This window comes from Colobus angolensis, unplaced genomic scaffold, assembly GCF_000951035.1.
Source record: "Colobus angolensis palliatus isolate OR3802 unplaced genomic scaffold, Cang.pa_1.0 Scaffold14, whole genome shotgun sequence".
Taxonomy (NCBI): domain Eukaryota; kingdom Metazoa; phylum Chordata; class Mammalia; order Primates; family Cercopithecidae; genus Colobus; species Colobus angolensis.
In genome coordinates this window covers 22,408,761-22,435,903 of record NW_012114488.1, presented here as the reverse complement: position 1 = coordinate 22,435,903, position 27,143 = coordinate 22,408,761, and the positions used below count along the sequence as shown (strand labels likewise).

The following is a 27,143-nucleotide window of genomic DNA, read 5'->3' as shown; positions in this document are numbered from 1 at the left end:
AATAATAATAATAATAATAATAATAATAAACTGGCAACAGTAAGTCCCCACTTATCAGTAGTTATACTAAATGTAAATGAATTAAACTCTCAAAAGTAGTCAGTAACTAGCAGAATACATTAAACAAAACAAAACCCATAATAAGTCTACGATGCCATCTACAAATGACTCATAGAATCAAAGACATAAATAGGTTGAAAGTGAAATAGAAAAAGATCTTCCATGCAAATAATACACTTGATCTCAGCCAAAAGGCCGAGAAGCTATTTTTCATGTAAATAATAACAGAGAGCCAGAACAGTTATACTAATATGAGACTAACTAGACTGTAAGTCAAAAATTGTTTTCAGAGACAAAGAAGAACACAATATATTGATAAAAAGTCAATCTATCAGGAAGAAGTAACACATGGGCCAGATGCAGCGGCTCATGCTTATAATCCCGGCACTTTCGGAGGCCAAGGTGGGTAGATCACCTGAGGCCAAAAGTTCGAGACCAGTCTGACCAACATGGTGAGACCCATCTCTACTAAAGATACAAAAATCAGCTGGGCTTGGTGGCATGTGCCTGTGGTTCCTGCTATTCAGGAGGCTGAGGCAGGAGAATAGCTTAAACCTGGGGGCGGAGGTTCAATAAGCCGAGACTGTACCACTGCACTGCACCCTGAGCAACAGAGCAAGATTCTGTCCAAAAAAAAAAAAAAAAAAAAGAAGTATTACTTAAAAACTTACATGGTCTAGGCAGGGCACGGCACGGTGGCTCATGCCTGTAATCCCAGCACTTTGGGAGGCTGAGCAGGCAGATCACAAGGTCAGGAGATCAAGACCATCCTGGCTACTACGGTGAAACCCCGTTTCTACTAAAAATACAAAAATAATTAGCCAGGCATGGTGGCAGGTACCTGTAGTCCCAGCTACTAGGAAGGCTGAGGCAGGAGAATGGTCTGAACCCGGGAGGCAGAGCTTGCAGTGAGCTGAGACCACGCCACTGCACTCTAGCCTAGGCAACAGAGCAAGACTCCATCTCAAAAAAAAAAGCAAAAACAAAACAAAAAAAAACCTACATGGTCTAACAAGAAAGTCCCAAAATATACAAAGCAAAAACTGACAGAATTGGAGTGAGAAAAAGACAGTTGTGCAATGAAAATTTGAGAGTGCAATATGCTGCTTCAAATAATAGAACTTCTAGGTAGGTAATTAATAAGAAAATAGGGGACTTCAACACTATAAATCAATTAGATATAACAGACATCTAGACAATATTCCATTCAAAAATAGCAGAATATATATTTTTTCTCAAGCGCATATGCAACGTTATCCAGAATACATTATACGTTAGATTACAAAGCAAATCTAATAATTTTTTCTTTTTTTTTTGAGACAGGTTCTCACTGTTCTCTGTTGCCTATGCTGGAGTGCAGCAATGCAATCTCAGCTGACTGCAACCTCTGCCTGCCTCTGGGCTCAAGCTATCTTTCCACTTCAGTCTCCTGAGCAGCTAAGGCTATAGGCACATACCACCACACCCAGCTAATTTTTGTACTTGTGTAGAGATGGGGTTTTGCCATGTTGTCCAGCTGGTCTTGAACTCGTGAGCTCAAGTGATCCACCTGCCTTGGTCTCCCAAAGTGTTAGGATTAGATGCATGAGCCACCACACCCAGCTCCAATAAGTGTTTTCTTTTTTGAGACAGTCTCACCCTGTCACCCAGGCTGGAGTGCAGTGGCATGATCACCGCTCACCACAACCTCTGCTTCCTGCGTTCAAGCAATTCCCCTGCCTTAGCCTCCTGAGTAGCTGGGATTACCGGCATGCACTACCAAGCCCAGCTAATTTTTGTATTTTTAGTAGAAATGAGGTTTCACCACGTTGGCCAGGCTGGTCTCAAATCCCTGCCTCAAGTGATCTGCCTGCCTTGGTCTCCCAAAGTGCTGGGATTACAGGCGTGAGCCACCATGTCTGGCTCTGGCCCTGATAAATTTTTGAAAAGTGAAATCATAAAAAGGATCTTCTCTGACAACAATGGAATGAAACTAAAAATAAAGAGGGAAAATTAGAAAATTCAGAACTATGAGTAGAGCAACATACTCTTAAATAACTAGCGAGTTAAAACACACACACAGACAGACACACAGAGAAAATATTTTGAGATAAATAAAAATAAAAACACACCAAAACTTAAGGGATGTAGTGAAATTAATACTCAGAAAAAAATTTATTAACACCGATATGAAAAAAGATAACCTTCCACCTTCAGAAAGTAGAAAAATTAGAGTACATGAAACTTACAGCTAGCAGGAGGAAGAAAATAAAGTTAAGACCAGAGATAAAATACAGAATAGAAAAACACTACAGAAAATCAATTAAACAAAAAGGTAGTTCTTTGACCAAAAAAAAAAAATCAACAAAAACAAGCCTTTATCTAGATGGACAAAAGGAAAAAGATTCATATTACTACAATTTGGCTGGGTGCAGTGGCTCACACCTGTAATCCCAGCACTTCAGGAGGTTGAAGCAAGCAGATCACCTGAGGTCATGAGTTCAAGACCAGCCTGGCCAACATGGTGAAACCACGTCTCTACAAAAATACAAAAATTAGCCAGGCGTGGTGGTGTGCACCTGTGATCCCAGCAACTTGGGAGCCTGAGGCAGAAGATTCACTTGAACCCGGGAGGCGAAGTGTGTAGAGAGCCAAGATCGTGCCATTGCACTCCAGTCTGTGCAACAGAGCAAGACTCCATATATAATCATATTACTACAATTAAGAATGAAAGTAGAGACACTACTATCAGCATTTCAACAAAAAAAAAAGAACTATATGAGAATATTATCATCAAAAGCCAAGAAAGATAAGCTAGAGGAAATGAAAAACCACTTAGAAACACAGAAACTACCAAACTGACTTAAGAATAGAAAATCTAAATAGAACTCTAACAAGATATAGAATTCTAATCAAATACTTCCCAGAAAGGAAAAGTCCAGCATCCGATGGCTTCACTAGTGAATTCTACCAAACATTAATGAATAATTCTCAAACTCTTTCAAAAAATAAGAGAACACTTAAAATAATGGAAAGAATGTAACTGGATTATTTGTAACTCAAAGGATAAAAGCTTGAGGGCATAGATACCCCATTCTCCATGACGTGCTTATTTCACATTGCACGCCTATATCAAAACATCTCACGTACCCCATAAATACACACACCTACTATGTAACTGCAAACTTTTTCTTTAAAAAATAAGAGAACACTTCCTCATCAATTCTATGAGGATAGCATTACCATGATACCAAAGCCAAAGACATCAAAACAAAAGTTACAAAAGAAAAAATATTTCTTTGGATTATACATACAAAAATCCTCAACAAAATTCTAGGAAAATGAATTTAGCAGCATATACTAAGACCACATGGCATTTAACCAACGAATGCAAAGAAGGTTCAATATACAAATATCAATCAAAATAATAAACCATATGAATATAATGAATTAAAAAAACAAGTTACCATTTCAACTGGATGCAAAAAGTATTTAAAAGAGCTCAACATCCTTTTATGATAAAAACACTAAACAGGTCGAACCTGTAATCCCAGCACTTTGGGAGGTCGAGGGAGGTGGATCATGAGGTCAGGAAATCACGACCATCCTGGCCAACATGGGGAAACCCTGTCTCTACTAAAAACACAAAAATTAGCTGGGCATGGTGGTGCACGCTTGTATAGTCCCAGCTACCTGGGAGGTTGAGGCAGGAGAATTGAACCCAAGAGGCGGAGGCTGCAGTGAGCCAAGATCATGCCACTGTACTCGAGCTTGGCAACAGAGCATGACTCTGTCTCAAAAAAAAAAAAAAAATAGAAATAGAAGGAAACTACCTCAACGGGATAAAGGGCATGTATCAAAAACCATAGCTCACATCACACTGAATGGTGAAAGAGTTATAGTTTTTACTCTGAGATAAGAAGACAAAGACACTCATTTTTGCCACTTCTAAATAACACTGTAATGGAAGCTCTACCCAAAGCAATTGTGCAACAAAAAGAATCAACCACAACCAAACTGGAAAGCAAGAAATGAAACTATCTTAAAAAAAAAAATTTTAGAGATGGGGTCTTGCTATGTTGCACAAGCTAGAGTGCAGTGACTATTCACAAGCATGATCATAGTGCACTACAGCCTCAAATGAACCTGACCTCAAATTCGAGTTCAAGACTAGCCTGGCCAACATGGTGAAACTCCATCTCTACTAAAAATACGAAAATCAGCCTGGTATGGTGGTGCATGCCTGTATTCCCAGCTAGCTGGGAGGGTTGAGGCATGAGAACCACTTGAACCCAGGAGGCTCCTGACCTCAAATGACCCTCCCTACTCAGCCTCCCAAGTATCTGGGACTACAGGCACATGCCACTATGCTCAGCAGTGAAACTACCATTATTGACAGATGACATGATCTAATATATGGAAATCCACAACAATCGACAAAAAAACTATTAGTGCTAATAAATTCAACAAAGTTGCAGGATACAAGATCAACACACAGGCCGGGTGTGGTGGCTCACACTTGTAATCCCAGAGCTTTGGGAGGCCAAGGGGGGATGGATCACTTGAGGCCAGGATTTCAAGACCAGCCTGGCCAACACGGTGAAACTTCGTCTCTACTAAAAATACAAAAATTAGCCCGGTGTGGTTGTACATGACTGTAATCCCAGCTACTTGGGAAGCTGAGGCATGAGAATCACTTGAATCTGGGAGGCATAGGCTGCAGTGAGCCAAGATTACACCACTGCACTCCAGCCTAGGTGACACACCAAGACCCTGTCTCAAAATAAATAAAATAAATACATAAATAAATAATCAACACACAAAAATCAGTTGTATTTCTATATACTACCAAGGAACAAGTCAAAAAAGAAATTAAGAAAACAATTTCATTTACATTTGAATAAAAAGAATAAAATACTTTGGAATACATTTAACCAAAGAGGTATAAAACCTGTTTACTAAAATCTACAAAATATTGTTAAAATGAAAGCGCTTAATTAATTAAAAGATATCTCAGGTTCATGAATTGGAAGCCTTAATATTATTAAGATGGCAATACTGCTTAAAGTGATCTACAGAGTAAATGAAACCCCTATCAAAATGACAATGACCCTTTTATAGAAATGAAAAAGTCAACTTACACCCACTAAGAAGATCTAAATCAGAGTAACAGATAATACGTGTTGGTGATGATACAGAGAAATTACAACACTCATACATTGCTAGCAGAATGTAAAATGGTATAGCTGCTGTGATAAAGTTTGGTAGTCTCTAAACAATTAAAGATAGAATTACCGTATTACCTGGCAAACTGCACTCCTACGTATTTATATACCCACAAGAATTAAAAATCAGTACTGAAACAAAACCTTGTACATGAATGTTCATAGGAGCAATATTTATAGTAGTCAAAAGGTGGACACACCGAAGTGTTCACCTATTAATGAATGAATAAAATGTGGCACATGCATAAAATGGAATATAATTCAGCCACAAAAAGAACGAAGTACTGATACATGCACTATAATATGGATGAACATTGAAAACAGTAGGCTAAAAGAAGCCAGACACAAAGGTCATATATTGTATGATTCCACATATGTGATATATACAGTATACACAAATCCATAGAGAGAGAAAACAGATTTGTAGTTTCCAAGGCACAAGGTGATCGCAAAACGGGATGTGACTGCTAATGGGGGTACTGGGTTTCTGTTCCAAGTGGTAAAAAAAATTCGGGAACTATAGAGTAGTGATAGTTGTACAATGTTGCAAATCTACTTCACGCCACTAAATTGTACACTTTAAAATGGTTAAACTGGTTACATGTATTCTATCACACTAAAAGAAAAGTTTCTGTTCTAAAGGCTTTCCTAAAAACAGATGTGAGATTTCTCCAAAATACAACAGATTTGGAAATAAAATAGTTATACTGATTTTGTATGCTAAGAGTTGACAATTTTTTTCAGTAATATTTTAGGGTTTGCAGGCCCTCTTTCTCGTTTCTATTACTCACCTATGCTGATGTAGCATGAAAGCAACCAAAGACATTAAGTGAATAGGTGTGACTGTGTTCCGATAAAACTTAATTTACAAAAACATGAATCAAGCCAGATTTGGCCTAAGAGATAAAGCTGGCCAACCCCTGTTGTATATTATTGTTCTTTTTTTGTGTTAATGGAGTCATTATGAGAAAGTACAAATATGCTACATTACAAAGTTGAGTTAAATTACAGCAAAGTTGTATCAGGATAGTTTATAGTAGGAAAAGATTTACATTTACTGAGAATCAAATCAATACTAATAAAATAAATTAAAATATCACTCAAACAGAACAGATAAAATGACACATTTGTTTTACATTTATTTAAGCATTACCAAATGTGAATTACAATGTGAACAACAAATAATGCATAATCATTTTTTAAGCTGAAAACTTTTCCTTTTGCCTAACTTCAGTGAGAGTATCTAACTTAACTTCCTTTTAACTACCTTTCTTATTTTTTTAAATACTTTGAAACTTTCTAAGATGAAGTTTTATAATGAAACTCTAAAACTTTCCAACTTTCTAATACCCTTTTTGGAAATTATTATTATAATAATATTATTATTATTATCTGAAATGGAGTTTCACTCTTGTTGCCAAGGCTGGAGTGCAATGGCATGATCTCAGCTCAGCGCAACCTCCACCTCCCAGGTTCAAGCGATTCTCCTGCCTCAGCCTCTTGATTACAGGCATGCACCACCACACCCAGCTAATTTTGTATTTTCAGTAGAGACGGGGTTTCTCCATGTTGGTCAGGCTGGTCTCGAACTCCTGACCTCAGGGGATCCACCCGCCTCGGCCTCCCAAAGTGCTGGGATTACAGGCATGAGCCACCACGCCCGGCCTGAAATTGTTTTTATAACTATTACTACATAGCTGGGTACTGGTTATTCTTCCTTCATTTTATATTTTAGTTTGGTTTCTGCAGTCACAGTTAAAAAGCACCTTAGGACATTTAAAGAGATTAGACCTAAGAAATGTTTACTACTTCATAAACCACTACCTACTTGAGATATTAACAAATAATAAAATGAAATAGAGACAGAACAACAAAAACAAAAATTGCTCAGTTAATTTATATACCACATAAATCAGGTGACAGTACAGACTTCAAAAGGATTAATATTGAACTCTAAATCAGTACTTTCTTTTATAGCTCAGCTAAATTCTCAAATAATATGGACCATTAACTTTCAGCCCATAATAAATGAAATTATAGTGAGTGGTTCAGTGGTTTGCATACAGATCTTCGATTAATATTGGTTAAATGAAACCATGCCAAGAAATAACTTCTGTCCACAGAAAGCTAGAGTAAAACGTTTTTTGAAAACTAGTATCTAGAAATTTATTCTTCCTATTCAATTCCTCAGCTGGAGAGGATGAAGAATGCACCTCCATGCAGAAATGAAGAGTAAAATATTTACTTCTAACCACCTCCTTGATTAGTATTTTTCTTCACTACCTGCCATTGGCATTTATCCTACATAAAGATCCTCTTAATCATAAACAACATGCACAAACCTGTCTTTCAAAAATTTTTATGTCATTTCTATAAAGGACCTTACATTACAGGGTAATTTCTTTTTTAAAAAAATACATAAAGTAGTTGAGGAAACTATTAGATAAATCACTTTAAGTAAAATTCTAACCCTGAAAGAAAAATCTCTATCTTAAAATCTTTGTTCTTTTAATAAAATCTAAAACATACTGACATCCTAAATACACTATCTGTTCAAGTATTAAGGATTCCCTGCTATAGCAATATGTAAATTTTATTGTATTATAAACTACTATATATCCTTGTTTTTGCAGAATAATTATTTTATATCAGTAAGCATCAAGTGAGCAATGACCAGTGTTAAGTGTGGTTTAAGAGAACATAAAGGACACAGATAACAATTTGAAAATTTCTTAGTTCTACCTACTTTCAAGCTACTGTAGGCCTGATAACCATAAGACAAATTTAAAAGTATGACTGAAGAACTTAATTACATATGTAGAATATAGTGGAGTATATAGTTTTTGATACATACTTAATTGTGACAAAGTACTTACTCTAAAAGAGGTGGAAGTATTTCACAATTCAAAACAAAATCTCTGCATTCTGCATTGTCACCAGCAATATTGCCAAGTGCCCAAACAGCCTTAGGAAAAAAAAAATTATCTTAAAACAATATTTTAAATTAGAGGCTTTCCTTCAGGAATGAGATTTTAGCATAGAACGAACAAAGCAACAGTTTGTGACATGTTAAAAAAAAAAAGGAGAGAAGAAAAACTTCTAAAATGCAATTTAATATTTTTATTCAAATTGAAAGATAGGACATTTAAAAAGTTTTCCAGCTGAGCAGGGTGGTTCACATGTGTAATTCCAGCACTTTGGGAAGCTGAGGTGGGCAGACTGCTTGAGTCCAGGAGTTCAAAACCAGCCTGAGCAACACGGTAAAATCTTGTCTCTACCAAAAAAATGACAAAAATTAGCTGGGTGTGGTGGCACGCACCTGTCATCTCAGCTACTTGGGAGACTAAGGTGTGAGGATCACTTGAGCCCAGGAGGCAGAGGTTGCAATGAGCCATGCTCCACCTTGGGCAACAGAGCAAAACTCTGTCTCCAAAAAAAAAAGTTTTCCTTGCATACTAGTGAGATATCTATACTGTTCAACAAAGAGCATAGTTTACTCTGAATTTACATGGAAAGACAAAATATATCTATTTAGCAAATTTTCCAATTATAATCATGCACTGCATAACATTTTAGTCAATAACAGACTGCATATAAGATGGTAGTCTCAAAATATTGTAACACCATATCTTTACTGTACCTTTTGTATTTTTAGATACACAAATACTTACCACTATAGTCTATAGTAGGCTAGGTGCAGTGGCTCATGCTCGTCATCCCAGCACTTTGGGAGGTGAGGTGGGCAGATCACTTGAGGTCAGGAGTTTACGACCAGCCTGGCCAACATGGTGAAACCCCGTCTCTACTAAAAACACAAAAACTAGCTGGGTGTGATTGCAGGTGCCTGTAATCCCAGCTACTCAGGAGGCTAAAGCGTAAGAATTGCTTGAAACCCAGGAGGTGGTGGTTGCAGTGAGTCGAGATCATGTCACTGCACTGCAGCCTGAGTGACACAGCAAGACTGTCTCAAAAAAAAAAAAAAATTGCCTACAGCATTTTTAGTACAGTAACATGCTGTATAGGTTTGTAGACTGGATGCAAAAGGCCATGCTATAAACCATCTAGGTCTGTGTAAATAGACTCCATGGAATTTGCACAATGATGAAAATGTGTTTCTCAGAACACATACTGATTTGATTTACTAAATTTCAATTAGGTAAGAAATTATGCAAATGCAAATTATCATTTTGTTTTATTCTCACCATAAACTTTTCGTGTTAGTACAAAAGTAGACATGTTACTTTTCAATTGGGAAAGTTTTATTTTAATGTTTAAAATATAAGTTAGTATTTTTAACATCTACTCTAGACCTAAGCTTTTTCTGTTTGTTTTTAAGAAAAACCTTTAAACTAAAGACATTTTCTACCTTGTGGAGTATAATATTCTGTTGGTGGAGATCTTAACCGGTATAACATTCTTGGAGTCTGACTTTGAAATACATAGTAAAAGCTTTAAAAAATTTATCTTTTGGCCAGGCGCAGTGGCTCACGCCTGTAATCCCAGCACTTTGGGAGGCCTAAGCAGACGGATCACCTGAGGTCAGGAGTTCAAGACCAGCCCAGCCAACATGGAGAAGCCCCGTCTCTACTAGAAATACAAAAATTAGCCAGACGTGGTGGCAGGCGCCTGTAATCCCAGCTACTCGGGAGGCCTGAGGCAGGAGAATCGCTTGAACCTGGGGAGCGGAGGTTGCAGTGAGCCGAGATCGTGCCATTGCACCCCAGCCTGGGGGACAAGAGCAAGACTTCGTCTCAAAAGAAAAGAAAAAAGAAAATTTTTCTTTTGACAGGGTAGTCATTTTTCCTAGTAAAATAATCAAAAGGCACATAAAGAGTGATGACACATAATGATATTCATATTATTAACAACACCAATAAGCTAGAAATAATCCAAGTGTACAATTGAGGATTAGATAACAAATTATGGTACATATCTGAGCAGATATTGACTAATCAGTAAAATTTCCTTGGAAGAATAATTACTGCCATAAGAAAAGGCTCCCAATGCTAGTGTTAACTGAAAAAATACATATATAAAATGAAATGAATAAAATGGTAGAGAGATCAACAGATTTATATACATAAAAATGACACAAAACAAAAATATCAAATGACTTGATTCTATTCAGATGGTACAATTACATGTAATTAAATTTTCCCTCTTAAAACAAAACTTTATTATTAAAAAATGGTTCTATTCAAAGTAATGTGATACTCTTAAAACAAGCAACAAATAATCTACATATATGCAGAGAACAAGAAGTCAAACCAGTCCAGCTTTAAAACCCAGCTCTGCCATTCATTGTGACTTTAGGTAAGTTACTAACTTTTGAGTCTCAGTATGCACTTTTTTTTGGAGACAAATCTCGCTCCGTCAGCCAGGCTGAAGTACAGTGGCATGATCTCGCCTCTCTGCAACCTCTGCCTCCAAAGGCTCAAGGAATTCTTGTGCCTCAGCTTCCTGAGGAGCTGTGGCACCACGCCTGGCTAATTTTTGTATTTTTAGCAGAGCTGGGATTTTGCCATGTTGGCCAGGCTGGTCTTGAACTCCGGGCCTCAAGTGATCTGATCGCCTCAGCTTTCCCAAGTGCTGAGAATACAGACATGAGCCACCACGCCCAGCCTCAGTATGCACTTTTATAAAAAGGAATAGTAATTCCTATGCTAGCTGCAATCACATTTATAGAGAACCCAGGATTATGTCTGGAACTGTTCATTCTTCCTCCCTTCTAACTTAACACCAAAAACACTACTGTAATTTAATGCAATATACAGCAATTAGAAACAAAAATGAATTATACATTGTAATTACAAATGGTACTTTCAAGAGAAAACTGAATTCTAGTACATATAACAATACAAATTAGAAACGTACCTGCTCTTGAACATCTTCATGTTCAGAATTAAGAAGTTTGATAAAAATTGGAACAGCTCCAGTTTCAATCACTACCTTGGTATGCAGAAAAGTTCCAGATGCTATATTAGTTAATGCCCATGCAGCTTCAAACTAAGAAGAAAAAAGGTAAAATAAATGAAAGAACCAAAGAAATGTCAGAAAGGCAAAGAAGGAAAGAGAGGGAGTAAAGACCTGCTAGAAAAACTGTGAAAGACTGACTTAATAAGGTTCATTGTGAAGTCAGAGTTAAGGATTAAAAACTCTTAGGAAAAAAAGTAATTGTCATCAAAGATCACTGATTACAGAAAAGTATTCTTTAATATGGGAAAATAACTGATAAAAATGTAATGAAAATATACACAATCAACAATATATAAACACCTTTGAATTTATAATTCATAAAATTCCTCTTTATTATTACAGAGTCAAGCATTCTAAAGCAAGCAGTTTAAAAATAAATACAAGACACTACTTATAACAACGGTATACTTAGGACACTTAGAATCATAAGAGGTACTTATTTCTCTACAGATCATGTAACTTTCTACTTATTTAAGAAACAAAAAAATTAGAAGCTGAGAGATTTAGGTATTTGTCCAACATCAAGCTTTCATTATTAACAGAGCCAGTGCTGGGACTTCTGGCATTTTTTTAAGCTGCAGAGTCTCTGAGAAGTTACTCATATCAACTCAATTAAAATCTGAATATACATATACATTATGGGTTTAAAATAAAAGCAACTGAGAAAATTCAACCATGGCTCCAAAACAATGAACTAGTGAATTACTGAAAGCAACCCACAAATCCACAGGCAAACTAAGCAGCGACTATAGCTTAAAAAATATTTCACATATTTGACATATAAAATTAACCATGAAAAAAATTTTTTTAATATTTCACATAACTAACTTTTCACATAAATGTAGACGTCATTATAAGTAACAAAAAATGTACCCAAAAGCATTACCGAAATACTAAAAAGTACAGTTACTTTTACTGTAGGATTAAGAACAAATTTTATTTTATTTTATTTATTTATTTATTTTTTGTTGTTTTGTTTTTTTTTTTTTTTTAGACAGAGTCTCGCTCTGTCACCCAGGCTGGAGTGCAGTGGCCGGATCTCAGCTCACTGCAAGCTCCACCTCCCGGGTTCCCGCCATTCTCCTGCCTCAGCCTCCCGGGTAGCTGGGACTACAGGCGCCGCCACCTCGCCCGGCTAGTTTTTTGTAGTTTTTAGTAGAGACGGGGTTTCACCGTGTTAGCCAGGATGGTCTCGATCTCCTGACCTCGTGATCCGCCCGTCTCGGCCTCCCAAAGTGCTGGGATTACAGGCTTGAGCCACCGCGCCCGGCCCAAGAACAAATTTTAAAGGGAATTTATATTTAAAAATAATGGAGACTATAGTTCTAACCAATTGTAGATAATGAAATAAACTAGTAGACAACTAAAAGGTTAGTCTACAAACTTGCCCCTAGTATCCCCCAGGAAGCCTTAGTGAAGACTGGTAAAGTCAGAAGCCTACCAGCAACCAATTAAACATAAAACGAGTGACAAGCAAGTGACAACTGTGAAAACCTAGAGCGTGTGGCTACAATTTAAAAAAAAAAAGGTAAACTTTCCAGTTAAAAAAAGAAAATAGAGATAGAATGCCTATTCAGCCTCCTTTCATTTTAACTCTCTGACAACAATGCCAACACCTCTGATTTGTCAAAAGGAGCCAAAAACCTGGATATTCATTTGAAATCTCCCAATTTTTTAACATTTAATATCTAATTCACGTTTTAAAACATGTGCAGGTCAACAAAACTTGTTTGTAGGCCCCCAATGTGAGGCCTGTTAGTTAGATGGACCAATCATATGAACTAACATGCTTCACATGTGCTTGGGTAACATGGCACAACATGTAGCTGTCCCAAGACCACACTGTTGAATTTCTATAGTTTTTAATTACAGTGATTAATAAATGCTTAACTTCTCAGTGTGTGTGGGTGTGTGTGTGTGTTTGTTTGTTTGTTTATTTAGAGACAGGGCCCAGGCTGGAGTACAGTGGTGTGATCACAGCTCACTGTAACCTCAAACGTCTGGGCTCAAGTTACACTCTCACTTCAGTCTCCCAAGTAGATAAGACTACAGGTGCATGCCACCACACTCAGCTCACTTGTATTTTTTTGGTAGAGATGAGGTCTCACTATTTTTCCAGGCTGGTCTCAAACTGCTGGGTTCAAGAGGTCCTCCCTCTTCAGCTTCCCAAAGTGCTGGGATTACAGGTGTGAGCCACCACGCCCAGCAAATCTCCCCACACTGTGCTGTCTACACATGCTATCCTCTAAACCTAGTATTAATTTTCCTCTTTTCAGTCTGCCAAAGGCTCCTTCATCCTCAAGACTAGTCCTGCAACACTACCTTTGTGAAGTCTTAAACTTAAACTTCCCCTAAGCAGAGTAAGTTACTACGTTCTGTGTCCCCAGAGTACTTTGTTTATAGCTCTGTTGGAGCACTAAGGATACGACGTTACCACAGATCTTTTTTATGTCTGTCTTTCCCAGGAGAAAGTGAGGAATTTCTCTGGACAGGACATCTGAATTTTGGAACTACAATATCTTAGATGATGCTTGGCTCAAACTAGCTCTCAATAACTTTATTTATTCACATTCAATCATTTCTTCTTTCATTCAACTGGAATTAAAAAGCCAAATAATAGGTATCAAGAGGTCTGGGTTTTAGTCTGGACTTAGGGCTTGTATAAAGCAATGGAACCAGATTTCATGATCTCTAGTTCAAAATAATTAACAATAAAACTGTAACACGACTAAAGTAGCCTCTTAGAGACTCTTATTATAAACATTCTCAACAATTTCTCACATTCACACATTCAATACATTCCTTTGCTTATACCTAAAATGTGAGGATCTTTCCCAAATTATTCAGCTAGGTAGACTACTACTCTTAAGTCATAAATTCAATAATTGTTACTGAAGTAACAGTCCTCCATTATTGACAATAGCATTTATAAGTTAGGTGTATGTCTTGTGCAATTCCTGACACATAGATAAAATTTCAAACTGTACTCTGACTTAAGAATATACATAGCAATGAATGTCGGGAAAACCAATCTTTTTTTAACACTAAAATATTCATAAACTTCAGTAAATTACCATTAGTAGCAAATTATTTGGAAGACATTTTAAAATTGTAACTATATCATGGTTGAGAACCCATGTTCTTTATGACAAACTTAACTCTGATCACATTTCTACTAGATAACACTAAATACTAATTTATTCTGTTTTGAAAAAAAGAACTAATTAATCAGCTAAAAGTGTTTTAAGAGGTAAAAGTTAGAACCCCGGCTAGCTAAGAATCAAAATAAATTTAACATTTTAGTCCGAAGTTTTCTAAAACAAAAAAGTTATTAAAGGTTAACAACTATAAATTGTTTATTAACAGTAGTAATGATTTAATATACTTTTTCCAAAATTGCTTAATAAAATAACAATTCCTAGAAAAAACTAGCACTGCAACCATGTCCAAGGCAAGACAGGTGGTACTACCTTTTCTTTTAATTACCAAGTATTTACTTAATGCTTACAATAGAGTCAATACTGCAGAAGTTGCTTTCACTAGAAACTTTAACATGTCATTTCTAGAGAAAAATAAAGAAAGAAAACTTTAGACTCACTTGTAAAGTGCAATTTTCATTTCTTTCAAGAAATTTCACAAATCTCTGTACAACTCCTGGTTTCTGTATAACTTGATCTATTGGTGGATTAGGTTCTAAAAATTTAAAAAGACTTAAGTTATTACAAAGACACAAAAAGAAAACAATCTGGTCCCTGTGTCCATTAACAGGGCCCATAAAATAACTCTTTCCTAGGCTCCCCTGACCCAAGATTAAAACCCTTAGCTAGATGTAATTGAAGTCAAATTTTCTCCAGATTACAATTTTTTTTGTCCATTTTGCAAATTCTGCTTTCTCATTCACTGCAAGAAATTTTAAAAATATTTCCTACATAAACATTTAAATTTTATAAATTGAAGGCTATTGAAGACACCTTCAAAACACTGATTATTTCTGTCCAAAACTCAAAATACCAACTGAGGAATAAAGTTTCCACTAATTCTTTACAGTACTACCCTCAATTTCTAAGCATATCTCCTTCATTATCAACCACAATTTACCTAATTTACCTAATGTCTGTCAAACGAGATTCTTTTTTGTCTGGGAATTATTTTTTACAGAAATGCTAATGGACTGTCTATAATTATTGATAAATTTTCATGTAATGCAGACAGTTTTTGAGAATCATAAAATATCTAGGAAGCTTATATAAAATCCAGACAGACATTTCGGGTACTGGTCATCTAAGTATAAAGAACTCCTTCTTCTACCTTGGCTTCAGCAAAACGTACCCTCTATGGTTCTTCAGTAACTTCCCTATTGGTGCTCCTTTGGGATAGTCTTATTCCTGCTTATTCTCATCTTAGAAAATGTACCTATTTTGTTAATTCAAGTACCAGATATTATTACTATTTGTGATAATTCACAAACCTAACAACCTTAGCTGAATTCTCCTTTCCTAGATTTCAGACCATATTCCTAAGTGACTATAAGATGTATTTTTATTTTCACACCTTTTAAAATGTATTTTCACACCTTCTTTCAAAATGCAGCATACCCAAAATCAAACTCATTATATCATCATGGTTATTCCTTCCCTTGCCCTGCATCCACCAGCCAAATTGCATATTATTGAGTTATGTATTCATGTAGTCATGCAAAAGAGAATACTCGTTTCCACTTCTGATTCTTCCTTTTCTTCTTAATTCCTCTATTTGACTGTGTTACTGATCATAAAGAACTCATTATATTAATGTTAACATACTGTGTTTAATGAGTAGGATGAATAAGCAAATGGTGGACATAAAACATCTGTACAAATCGTTCTTTTTGATATAGAAAAATATTTTCATTAAGTTTTAAGTCAGCTCAAATCCTAGAAACCTTGCTCTCAATTGTTAAGAAAGATTTACTTAGAAACAGACCTCCTTCTTCCTTTTCATTTTTCTACAAATTTGCTATTCTTCTAACTTGGGCAAAACTTAGAAAATTTCTGCAAAGTTAGTAAAGTTACACCCATCAAGTTTTGTTCGGGTGTTCTAAATGAAAAGCCCCAATTCTTCAAAATGGAAAAATGAATTCCAGATCCTAACTTATACTGTTACAAAACATCGACAGGATAAAACAATAAGTATTCTTAATCATTTTACCTTCCACCTTAAAAAAATCAAAACAAAATTATAGGATTGCAATTATCACCTTCACTTTCTTGTTTTTTCTTTATTTCCAAAGAAAATCATAAATATATTATCTTATTTTGTTTTAAATTTAATGGACAGAAATTTTGCCTTGCTCTTTATGAGAGAAAGAAATGAGAGAGAAGGAAGAAAATACAAGGTTTTGTGGCTGGCGGGTAGGGCGAGGTGGGCATTGAGACTGTCAGCTATATATATAAAAGTAAATATAGATATGATATGATATATACCCACACATACACATAAGAACCCAAATATAGTTTCTTCCTGGTGAATTAAAAGCAACACATTTATATTTATCTTCATCTAAAAGAAAGCAATTAAAGTGCACTTGGATTGTCAGCTAATCTAACAGGTATCATGAACTACTATTAGTATTATATTGACAGGATGATAGTCTATATAATCTTATAATGGTGATAAACTGCTACCGAGAAGACTTTTAGTCATTATGGCAATAAGTAGTATATGGGGAATATCTCCTTCAGAACTGAAAACTAAGCAAGAGTCAAGCAAAAGAAAAAAGCTTTGGACAACATTCTACAAAACTGGGATTGAAGAAAAGGATGGTTTGTGATTTACATCCACAAGAGTGGCCACGACAAGGAAATAAATAGAAGATATAACAAAAGGTCACCGTCACAGACTTAAGTCAGAGGAGTAAAAGCTGGAGCTAAGACAGGCTGTGCAGTACCCAGGACATATTCATATCTTCCTAGTGTCTACAGTAAGAACACTAATTACAATAAAGAAATGCTTGCAAAAGAGGCAAAGTTTCCTGTGGTTTCTGCTTCCAGTTCTGGGCTCTAGATGCTTGCTTTCTCATATTTCCTATTTTGACAGATCAAATAAAAATACAGTAAATCTATTATTTTTCTAGGCCTGATAGATTTGGCAGAAACCCACATCAATCAGTGAAAGAAAACGTCTATTAACTCCTTGCTGTATGTCCAACTAGGCAAGCATAATTCCATTACAAAGAAGAAGCAGAGAACACAATTGACTCTGTGAAAAATAGTACAGTTTAACGGAAACAGAATACTTTTAGGAATTACAGTAAATGAGGACAAAATCTTCTGATCAAGGTATTCGATACCCAGACAACTTGCTCAAAGACATCAGAAATATAGTATTTAGACACATAAAGGCTTAAAAAAATTATACCAATGCAATTTTCCTAGAATAGGGGTAAGAAAGGGGTAGAAAATCCTTCAAGCAATGCTTTAATAAAAATTTAATCAAGATAAAGAATTCAATAACGAGGAAATGGTACAAAAACACTAGCGGCAAACTCTAAAACTCTTAAACAAATCTAAATAAATTCTGTTAACAGTATGACATGTCAAAATAAAATCTTAAAGAAATATAATTAAAAAACAATTTAACAATATTAATCTGACTCAGAAAATAATCCCAATTATAAAAACCAAAACTGTGAAGTATTGTGAAGAAGAGAGAAGCCATTCTTGATTGCACAAGGGTTTCTTGACATTGCTAAGGTATGTGAGGAACAGAAATTGAAAGTTAAATTTATTTATGAACATAAATTACAGTAAGAAAGCAAAAGTGAAAGCCTTGTAATCTATGCTAACCTGATCACAAGATTTCTTTCATTCTTCACGTGTCACTAACCTGTCTCTCTTAGGACGATAAGGCAGTTGAATTAAGGGCATTTTCGAAATCTTATCAGTTCATATATAAAATCCCATAAAATTAGAATTATTAGTTCAATAAATTCCATATATGAAACACAAGACAAAGATTTAAATTTTTACTGAATTCTTATTAACTCAATATAAAATTGGTCAAATAACATAAACAGGCAATTATGTATTATAAAGAACCAATAAATAAGGCAAAATATTCCACCTAATTACAAAAAAAAAAAAAAAGCCAAATAATGAATTACTATTATATAAGCATTTTTTTCTTAAAGATAACTGTGAGGCCAGGCATGGCGGCTCACACCTGTAATCACAGAATTTTGGCAGGCCAAGGTGGGAGGATAACTTGAGCCCAGGAATTTGAGACCAGCCTGGGCAATATGACAAAACCCTGACTCTACTAAAAGTACAAAAAATTAGCTGCGCGTAGTGATCCATGCCTGTCATCCCAGCTACTCAGGAAGCTGAAGTGGGAGAATCACCTGAGCCTGGAAAGTAGAGGCTGTAGTGAGCTGTGACTCTGCTACTGCACTCCAGTCTGGGTGATGGGAGTGAGATGTTGTCTCAAAAAAAAAAGAAAAAGAGAATTGTGAATGTTGGTAAAAACAGTGAAATGAATGCTTGTACAAACTGAAGATGGGAGTGTAAATTAATATAGTTTATTCCCTTTGACCCCCTACTTCACTTTTATGAATGTATATTAAGGAAATTTATATTGCTTAACAATTATTGTAGCATGTTTATAGTAATCTAAAATTGAGAAAAATTTAAATGCCTGATTACATTATTTTGTTATTAAATGCCTGATTACATCATTTTATGTTCATACTCTATGTTACCGTACCATTTAAAAAATCATGTCTGAAAAATATTTCTACAATAATTAAAAAATATATATCTCTAACCTTATTTCTTGGCAGCAGGATTAGTCTTTTTATATTTACCTCTTTAACTGCTTTCATATTTTTACAATTTTTCTACAGTCAACATATGTTACTTTGGTAACATCATGTTCAAAAATGGATGTTACTTTACAATATATTTTACAGAGAATATAACACCTGTGTCTAGCAAAGAAAGGCATTTTAAAATTAAAAAAAAATAAAATAAAATAAACCTCTACTACAAAATCCTGTAATATCAAATAAGCATATTGAAAATAATTCTTGCCTTTAGAAAGCAGCTTTCTAAATTTCTGTGTTGCTGTTAGCTGTTGATCAGCATTATTAGAAAAAATCATCTGAACCATATCCATAGTAACAACTTCTTCCTAAAATACACACACAAAAATATAATTAACATTTAAATATTTTACATGAATAATTTTGTATGCATAAATATTTGTTATATATACACTATTGCTAAATTTATTGAGGTATAATTTGAAATATATTTTTGTAAAGTATACCTCTGGAATGGGTACAGTAGAACTAATATCTGGATCCTGTATAGGACTTTCAAGCATAGATTCATCATTTCTGGGCAAAGAGACATTTCTGCGTTTGAACAACTGTAATAAAGAGAAATCAGTTTACACATTGCGCTTCCGTAAAACATTCAATTGCCATAGAATTCCATGTTTTCATTTGAGTGGACAAAAAAACCTATCAATTTTATAACTTAAAATTCTGAATATTTGAGTATTTCCCAATCATTATACTAGAAAGTCAGGTATTTATGAGAAGTCAGAATTTCTGGGCTAGCTTTTGGCTGCACAGACTACTTTACATCACTTAAGTCTCAGATCTTTTACCAACAGTAAGCCTGTAAATGGAATACACATAGTCATTTTATAGCACTTTAAAAAGCACATATTTCCATACTGGATTATGAGGTATCTAAGAATTTTTGCAAGAAAACTTAAAAAGCACATCTGTTACACAGGAAAGATAACATCTGATACATTAACAGATTTAGTATATCTGATTAACAAGGAATAGGAAACAATTTTAGGAATAACAGTCCTATGCTTATTAATTCAGGAGCAGATAAAAATGAAGCAAAAAAAAAAGAAGAAAGAAACATGGTGAGTTCATTAAGGGAGATTTATAGGTACTGTTGACCCTCCATATCTGTGAGTTCCACATTTCCAGATTCAACCAACCTCGGATCAAAAATAATGATAATAATAAAAAATAATAAGCCAAACATGGCAGCACATGCCTCTGGTCTCAGTTACTTGAGAAGCTGAGGTGGGAGGACTGAGCAAGCCCAGGAGTTGGAGGGCAACCTGGGCAACACAGCAAGATCCCATCTCTTAAAAATCAACAACCAAAAAAATACGAAAATAAAAAAAATACATATTTTATTTTACTTTATTTTTATTTTATTTTATTTTTTGAGATGGAGTCTCGCTCTGTTGCCAGTGCAGTGGCGCAATCTCAGCTCACTGCAACCTCCACCTCCTGGGTTCAAGCAATCCTCCTGCCTCAACCACCTGAGTAGCTGGCATTATAGGCATACGCTCACCATGCCCGGCTAATTTTCGTATTTTTAGTAGAGACGAGGTTTTACCATGTTGGTCATGCTGGTCTCAACCTCCTGACCTCAGGTGACCCACCCACCTAGGCCTCCCAAAGTGCTGGGATTACAGGCATAAGCCACTGAGTCCGACAATAATACGTATTTTTAAACAATACAGTATAACAACTCAACTACATAGCATTTACACTGTATTAGATATTATAAGTAATCTACAGATGACTTAAAATATACAAGAGGATGTGTGCAGGTAATATGCAAATACCATGCCACTTTACATAAAGGACCTGAGCATCAGTGAATTTTGATATCTGCAGAGGATCCTGGAACCAAGGGATGACTCTACATTTCCTAAATCAAAATTTGAGGAAAACAAAATCTGATTATATTATTTTTGATAGCTAAATAAATATCGTTTTTTTTTTTTTGTTTTTTTAGTAGAGACGGGGTTTCACCGGGTTAGCCAGGATGGTCTCGATCTCCTGACCTCGTGATCTGCCTGTCTCGGCCTCCCAAAGTGCTGGGATTACAGGCTTGAGCCACCGCGCCCGGCCCGAGATATACTCTCTTAAATGATTTTACATTCTTTATGTCACATATGCAAAGTATAAGCAGAAATCTGGCTAATAAGACAATGGGGGAACAGTATGAGTAACATGGGAAGATGACAATAATTTACTTATGGGAAAGAATTTTGAAAACTACAAAGCAGGAAATAATATATAATGTTTCTTTAGGGAGCAAATTTTATAATGACAAATGGAAGTGATCTATATAGACACAAGGGGAAAAATGTATTAGCAGTGAGGTAAAAATATAATTAACACAACAGGTTTACCAATAAAACAGAAAATCCATTTCTCCCAGTGACTAAAAGTAGCACAGAGTTCTGTTTCACAAATTTGCAATTATGATGCCTGGAGTCTAATAAATAATAGATTTAGCTATATTCCATTTCTTAAAACATTTGCATTTTAAATTATCCAATAATTAGCAAATAATTAAATTTTTTAAAAAACAAAATTAAATAGCTAAAAACACCTACCTGTTCTTCTCTTTTTTGTTTTCTAAGCTGTATTCCCTCTTCTTCTCTTCGTCTACGCATCTCTTGAGGATTTAGGGCTTTATTCTTGTAACTTTTCATTCTATAGTTATCTTTCCCTGGACTAGCCATGGCATCTTAAAGGAAGGAGAAAAGAAAACAGACACTGATAACTCACTCTCTTAAAACAACAGGAGACACTTAATCTAACAATTAAATTCAGGCTCACTGATTAACAGGCTAACAAAACCCATTCTGAAAATTATGTACAAAGAATACATTCCCTTAATTCCACATCAAGATTAGAGCAAAATGACCACATATTTGAGAAATAATATCTTAAATAATTTTGGAATAAACAAAGACAAAGTTTATCCTATCTCACTGATTCTAAGATGCCACAACCTTTCCTGTCTCCCTAGCCCCCCCAGTGTTTTAACCTTTCTGAAACATAATTACCGTCAGGAAATAATCGCGAATTATTTGGGTAAAAAAAAAAAAAAAAGTCTTCTAAATTACAGTTTCTGGCTAGATTAAGAAATAACCAGCATTGAAGTGTCTTATTTTGAACAGAGTATGATATTAGGCTCCAGTAAGCACATCTCAAATATTCATTGGGGTCTGGCTTCTTACTGAAGGCACTGCCTTAAGAGCTGTGGCCACAAGGGTCAGGACTTGAATTATGACTACAATATCAGTTTTTAGTACTCCAGTATAATTAGTTCTTTTGAAATACTAAAATACATGTATACTTTATTTTTAAGTAGTTTTATTGCAAATGTATTTTAAAACATTAACATTTTTATACATATTTTATAAATACACAAAATACATGCAAATATATTTCATATTTGAAATATATGTGCTAGTTTTACTTTTAGAAAGTGAATTATAAACTTTTTAACAATGTAACAGTATTGATATCTTGATATTATCTTATAGGAATATTAAAATACTGAATTATTATAACCTATTGTGGATGTATACATCACACACACAAAAAAAATCAGCCTAAAGCAGGATGCCAACTTCAGTTTAACATTAGATAGTGAGTACCCAGTATGTTATTCTGTTAAATTCAGAGGACATATCCATGTCTAACCAGAGACAATATTGTGACCAATTAGCTCATGAAGTAAACACAAGAGAAGGAGAGGCTGGCATCTGTCTACCATCCCTGTTATTGAAGAGACAGACTAATGAATTGGCAAATTTTATTGTAAGCGGTAAAGTACACTAAAATACATGCTTTAAGTCTTGTGAGAGCAGTGAAGATATGGCAACTAATTGTGCCTTAGGGACTTCTGAAAGCTTCATGGGTATCCTATCTTAAAGGAAAAGCAGGAAAGAGAAATGGGAAGAATCAAGCATTTCAAACAGAAGGAATATATGCAAAGGCAAAGTTTTTGAAGAAGCCTTGCATAACCAAGAACACTAAGAGATTGAGTGTGTCCAAAATGAGGATGCACGGGAGAACATAGAGCTATAAAGGTGGGTTAGAGCCCGTATGGTTCCTATAATGCAGCTGTGAAATTTGGACTTGATCCTAAGGAACAGAATTAAAGAAATTAAGGAAAAGGTTCTTTTACATAGTTCAGAGAGAGAGAGAGGAGCGATGCTGAAGGCGTGAACTAAACAAGTTACTACAATGAAAACATAGAAGACAGGTTGGATTACAGAAACATTTCTGAAAGTGATTCAGTAAAAATTAGAGGCCATATGAATGTAACAGATATCTGGTGAGGAAGAAAAAGGAGTTGAGGATGACTCCATTGTTTCTAACTGAGCCATTTGAGTAGTATGGCAAGATAACATAAGACAGAGAATACAGATGGAGGATCAGAATAGTGGTTGTTCTGTTTACATATCGGCTTTTTTCTGAGACAAGAATAATGAATTCCGTTATTTTAAGTTTATTTTTAAATTTATATTTAGTAAAAATCACTCTTTTGGTATACAGTTCTATGAATTTAACAAATGTATAGGCATGTAACTATCACAATCAAGATACAGAACAGTTGTTACCCCCAAAAACTCCCTCAAGCTGCTCCTATTAGCCCTCCCTGACCCTTAACATCTAGTAAAAACTGAATTCTTCATCCCTACAGTCCTGCCTTTTCCTGAATTTCAGAAAAATGGAATCATACAGCATGTAGTCTTTTAAATCTGGCTTCTCAGAAAAAGTATAAAATACCTCATAATATAGCCAGCCAGGGAGGTGAAAGACCTCTAGAGTGAGAATTACAAAACGCTGCTAAAAGAAATGAGAGATGACACAAATGAATGGAAAATTATTCCATGCTCATGGAGAAGAAGAATCAGTATCATGAAAATGGCCACATTGGCCAAAGGAATTTACAGATTCAATGCTATTCCTATCAAATTGCCAAATGATATTCTTCACAAAACTAGAAAAAACTATTTTAAAATTCATATGGAACCAAAAAAGAGGCTGAATAGCCAAGGCAAACCTAAGCAAAAAGAACAAAGTTGGAGGTATCATATTACCTGACTTCAATCTGTACCACAGGGCTACAGAAACCAAACGAGCAGGGCACTGGCACAAAAACAGACACATAGACCAGTGAAACAAAATAGCCCATAAATAAGGCCACACACCTACAACCATCTGATCTTCGACAAAGCTGACAAAAACAAGCAATGGGAAAGGACTCCCTATTCAATAAACGGTGCTGGGATAACTGGCTAGCTACGAGCAGAAGATTGAAACTGGACCCGTTCCATATACAAAAATCAACTCAAAATGGATTAAAGACTTAAAGGTAAAACCCAAAGCTATAAAAACCTTGGAAGATAATCTAGGCAATACCATTCTGGACACAGGAATAGTCAGAGATTTCATGACGAAGGGGCTATTGCAACAAAAGCAAAAATTGACAAATGGGATCTCATTAAACTTAAGAGCTCCTGCACAGCAAAAGAATCTATCAACAGAGTAAAAGACAACCTACAGAATGGAGAAATTGTTGCAAACTATGCATCTGATAAAGGTCTAATATCCAACATCTATAAGAAACTTAAACAAATTTACAAGAAAAATACAAACAACACCATTAAAAAGTGAGCAAAGGACATGAACAGACACTTTTCAAAGGACATACATGCAGCTAAGCACATGAAAAAATGGTCAACATCACTGATCATTAGAGAAACGCAAATCAAAACCAGAATGAAAAGCTATCTCACACCAGTCAGAATGGCTATTACTAAAAGGTCAAAAAGAGTCAGGTATGGTGGCTCATCCCTGTAATCCCAGGACTTCAGGAGGTGGAGACATGAGGATCGCTTGAGCTCAAGAGTTCGAGACCAGCCTGGGCCACACAGTGAAACCAAGTCTCAACAAAATATCGAAACATTATCCACGCAGGGTGGCACGTGACTATAGTCTCAGCTGCTCGGAAGGCTGAGGTGGGAGAATCACTTGAGCCCAAAGGTCAAGGCTACAGTGACCATGATCACACCACTGCACTCCAGCCTGGGCAACAGTGAGACCATGCCTCAAAAAAGAAAAGAAAAAAAGTCAAAAAACAAACGTAAATTAGTTCAATCACTGTGGAAAGCAGTGTGGTAATTCCTCAAAGAGCTAAAAATAGAACTACCATTTGGCCCAGCAATTCCATTATGGGGTATATATCCAGAGGGATATAAATCATTCTACCATAAAGACACATGCACACGAATATTCAGTGCAGCACTTTTCACAATAGGAAAGACATGCAATCAACCTAAGTGCCCATCAATAACAGACTGGATAAAGAAAATGTGGTACATAAATACTATGAAATACTATGCAGCCACAAAAAAGAATGTGATCATGTCTCCCGTGGGAACATGAATGGAGCTGGAGGACATTATCCTTAGCAAACTAATGCAGGAACAGAAAAACAAATACCACATGTTCTTACTCATAAGTGGGAGCTAAATGATGAGAACACATGGACACAAAGAAAGGAACAACAGATACTGGGGGCCTACCAGAGGGTGGAGGGTAGGAGGAGGGGGAGAAGCAGAAAAAATAACTATTGGGTACTAGGTTTAGTACCTGGGTGACAAAATAATCTGTAAAACGCCCATGACATGAGTTTACCTATATAATATACTTGCACATGTGACCCTGAGCCTAAAAGGTAAAATAAACAACAACAACAAAACTAACAAAATAAATCTGGCTTCTTTCATTTAGCACGGTATTTCAGTCATCCACGTTGTTGGCATCTATCAATTCTCCTTTCTTATTGCTATTATTCCACTGTACGGACATATCATGGTTTATCAGTTTTCCAGTTAAAGAACATCTGGGTGGTTTCCAGTTTTTGGAGGTTATGAATAAATTTGCTACATACACTCATGTAAAGGTAAACACCTTGTGTAAACATAACTTTTCATTTCACTCAGTAGATATCTAGGAGTAGAACTGATGGATAATACAGCAAGTTTATGTTTCACTTCATAAGAAACTGCCAAACTTCTTTCCAAAGTGAATATTCCATCTTGCATTCCCATCAGCAATGCATGAGAGTTCCAGTTGCTTTGCATCCTGTCTCCACTTGATAATGTAAGGGGTTTTGTTGTTGCTGTTGTTAGTCATAGCCATTCTAATAGGCATATAGTGACTCCGGTTTTAAACATGTTAAATGTATAGTACTTGGCGCACATGTAGGAGGCACTGATCTATAGATGGTTGACAATATGGATCAGAACTCAGGACAGGGATCTGGAGTGATCATTCAGTATTATGTAGAGCTACAGAAGAAGGATGACCAAAGGAGAAACCTTGGGGACAATTATATTTTAGTGGAAAAAGGCAAGAGCAAAAGAAACCAAAAAGAAGAAGGTCAGAGAAGTAGAAGAATAAGGAAAAACATAACAGTCCTGCAAAGGAAAGGAGTTCAAAAGATAAGGGAATATTTAAGATGTAGTACCACTGATAACAGGCCACTCGGTTTATTCATTCATTGATTCATCCAGAAAATAAAAGTGCCTGTAATAATCCAAGTACCATATCAGGCATCAGATTTGGTAATTATGTCACTGGTAAAGATACTGAGACAAATCTCACTACTGGTGGAGCTCAAGGTAGAAAAGAAGGGGCTGAGGCCTTGAGAATGATTGAAAAGAAATGCATGATTAATCTGCCAAAATTCCTTCTTTAAAATATTTAATGGATTCAGCAATACTATGTGCACCTACAAATAGTTACCATTAGTAACTGCTCAATATGGCCAGGCAGGGTAGCTCAGACCTATAATCCTAGCACTTTAGGAGACCAAGGAGAGTCGATCACTTGAGGTCAGGGGTTCAAGACCAGCCTGGCCAATATAGTGAAACCCCGTCTCTACTGAAAATACAAAAATCAGCTGGGCATGGTGGTAGGAGCCTGTAATCCCAGCTACTTGGGAGGCTGAGGCAGGAGAATCGCTTGAACTCAGGAGGCAGAGGTTGCAGTGAGCCAAGATCGCTCCA

The 27,143-nt window shown here is 35.7% G+C and overlaps 1 protein-coding gene across 2 annotated transcripts in view; it reads right to left on the bottom strand.

The window, feature by feature from the left end:
• Positions 1 to 27,143, bottom strand: part of KPNA5 (karyopherin alpha 5 (importin alpha 6)) — a 52,635-nt gene that overhangs the window by 22,812 nt on the left and 2,680 nt on the right. For both annotated transcript variants that reach the window (XM_011935065.1, XM_011935067.1), the window contains 6 exons: positions 21,663 to 21,796; positions 19,545 to 19,646; positions 19,307 to 19,406; positions 14,839 to 14,933; positions 11,139 to 11,270; positions 8,141 to 8,229 (listed from right to left, as the gene is read on the bottom strand). In XM_011935065.1, the coding sequence (XP_011790455.1) occupies positions 8,141 to 8,229; positions 11,139 to 11,270; positions 14,839 to 14,933; positions 19,307 to 19,406; positions 19,545 to 19,646; positions 21,663 to 21,796 (652 nt within the window). The remainder of the gene's footprint in view (positions 1 to 8,140; positions 8,230 to 11,138; positions 11,271 to 14,838; positions 14,934 to 19,306; positions 19,407 to 19,544; positions 19,647 to 21,662; positions 21,797 to 27,143) is intronic.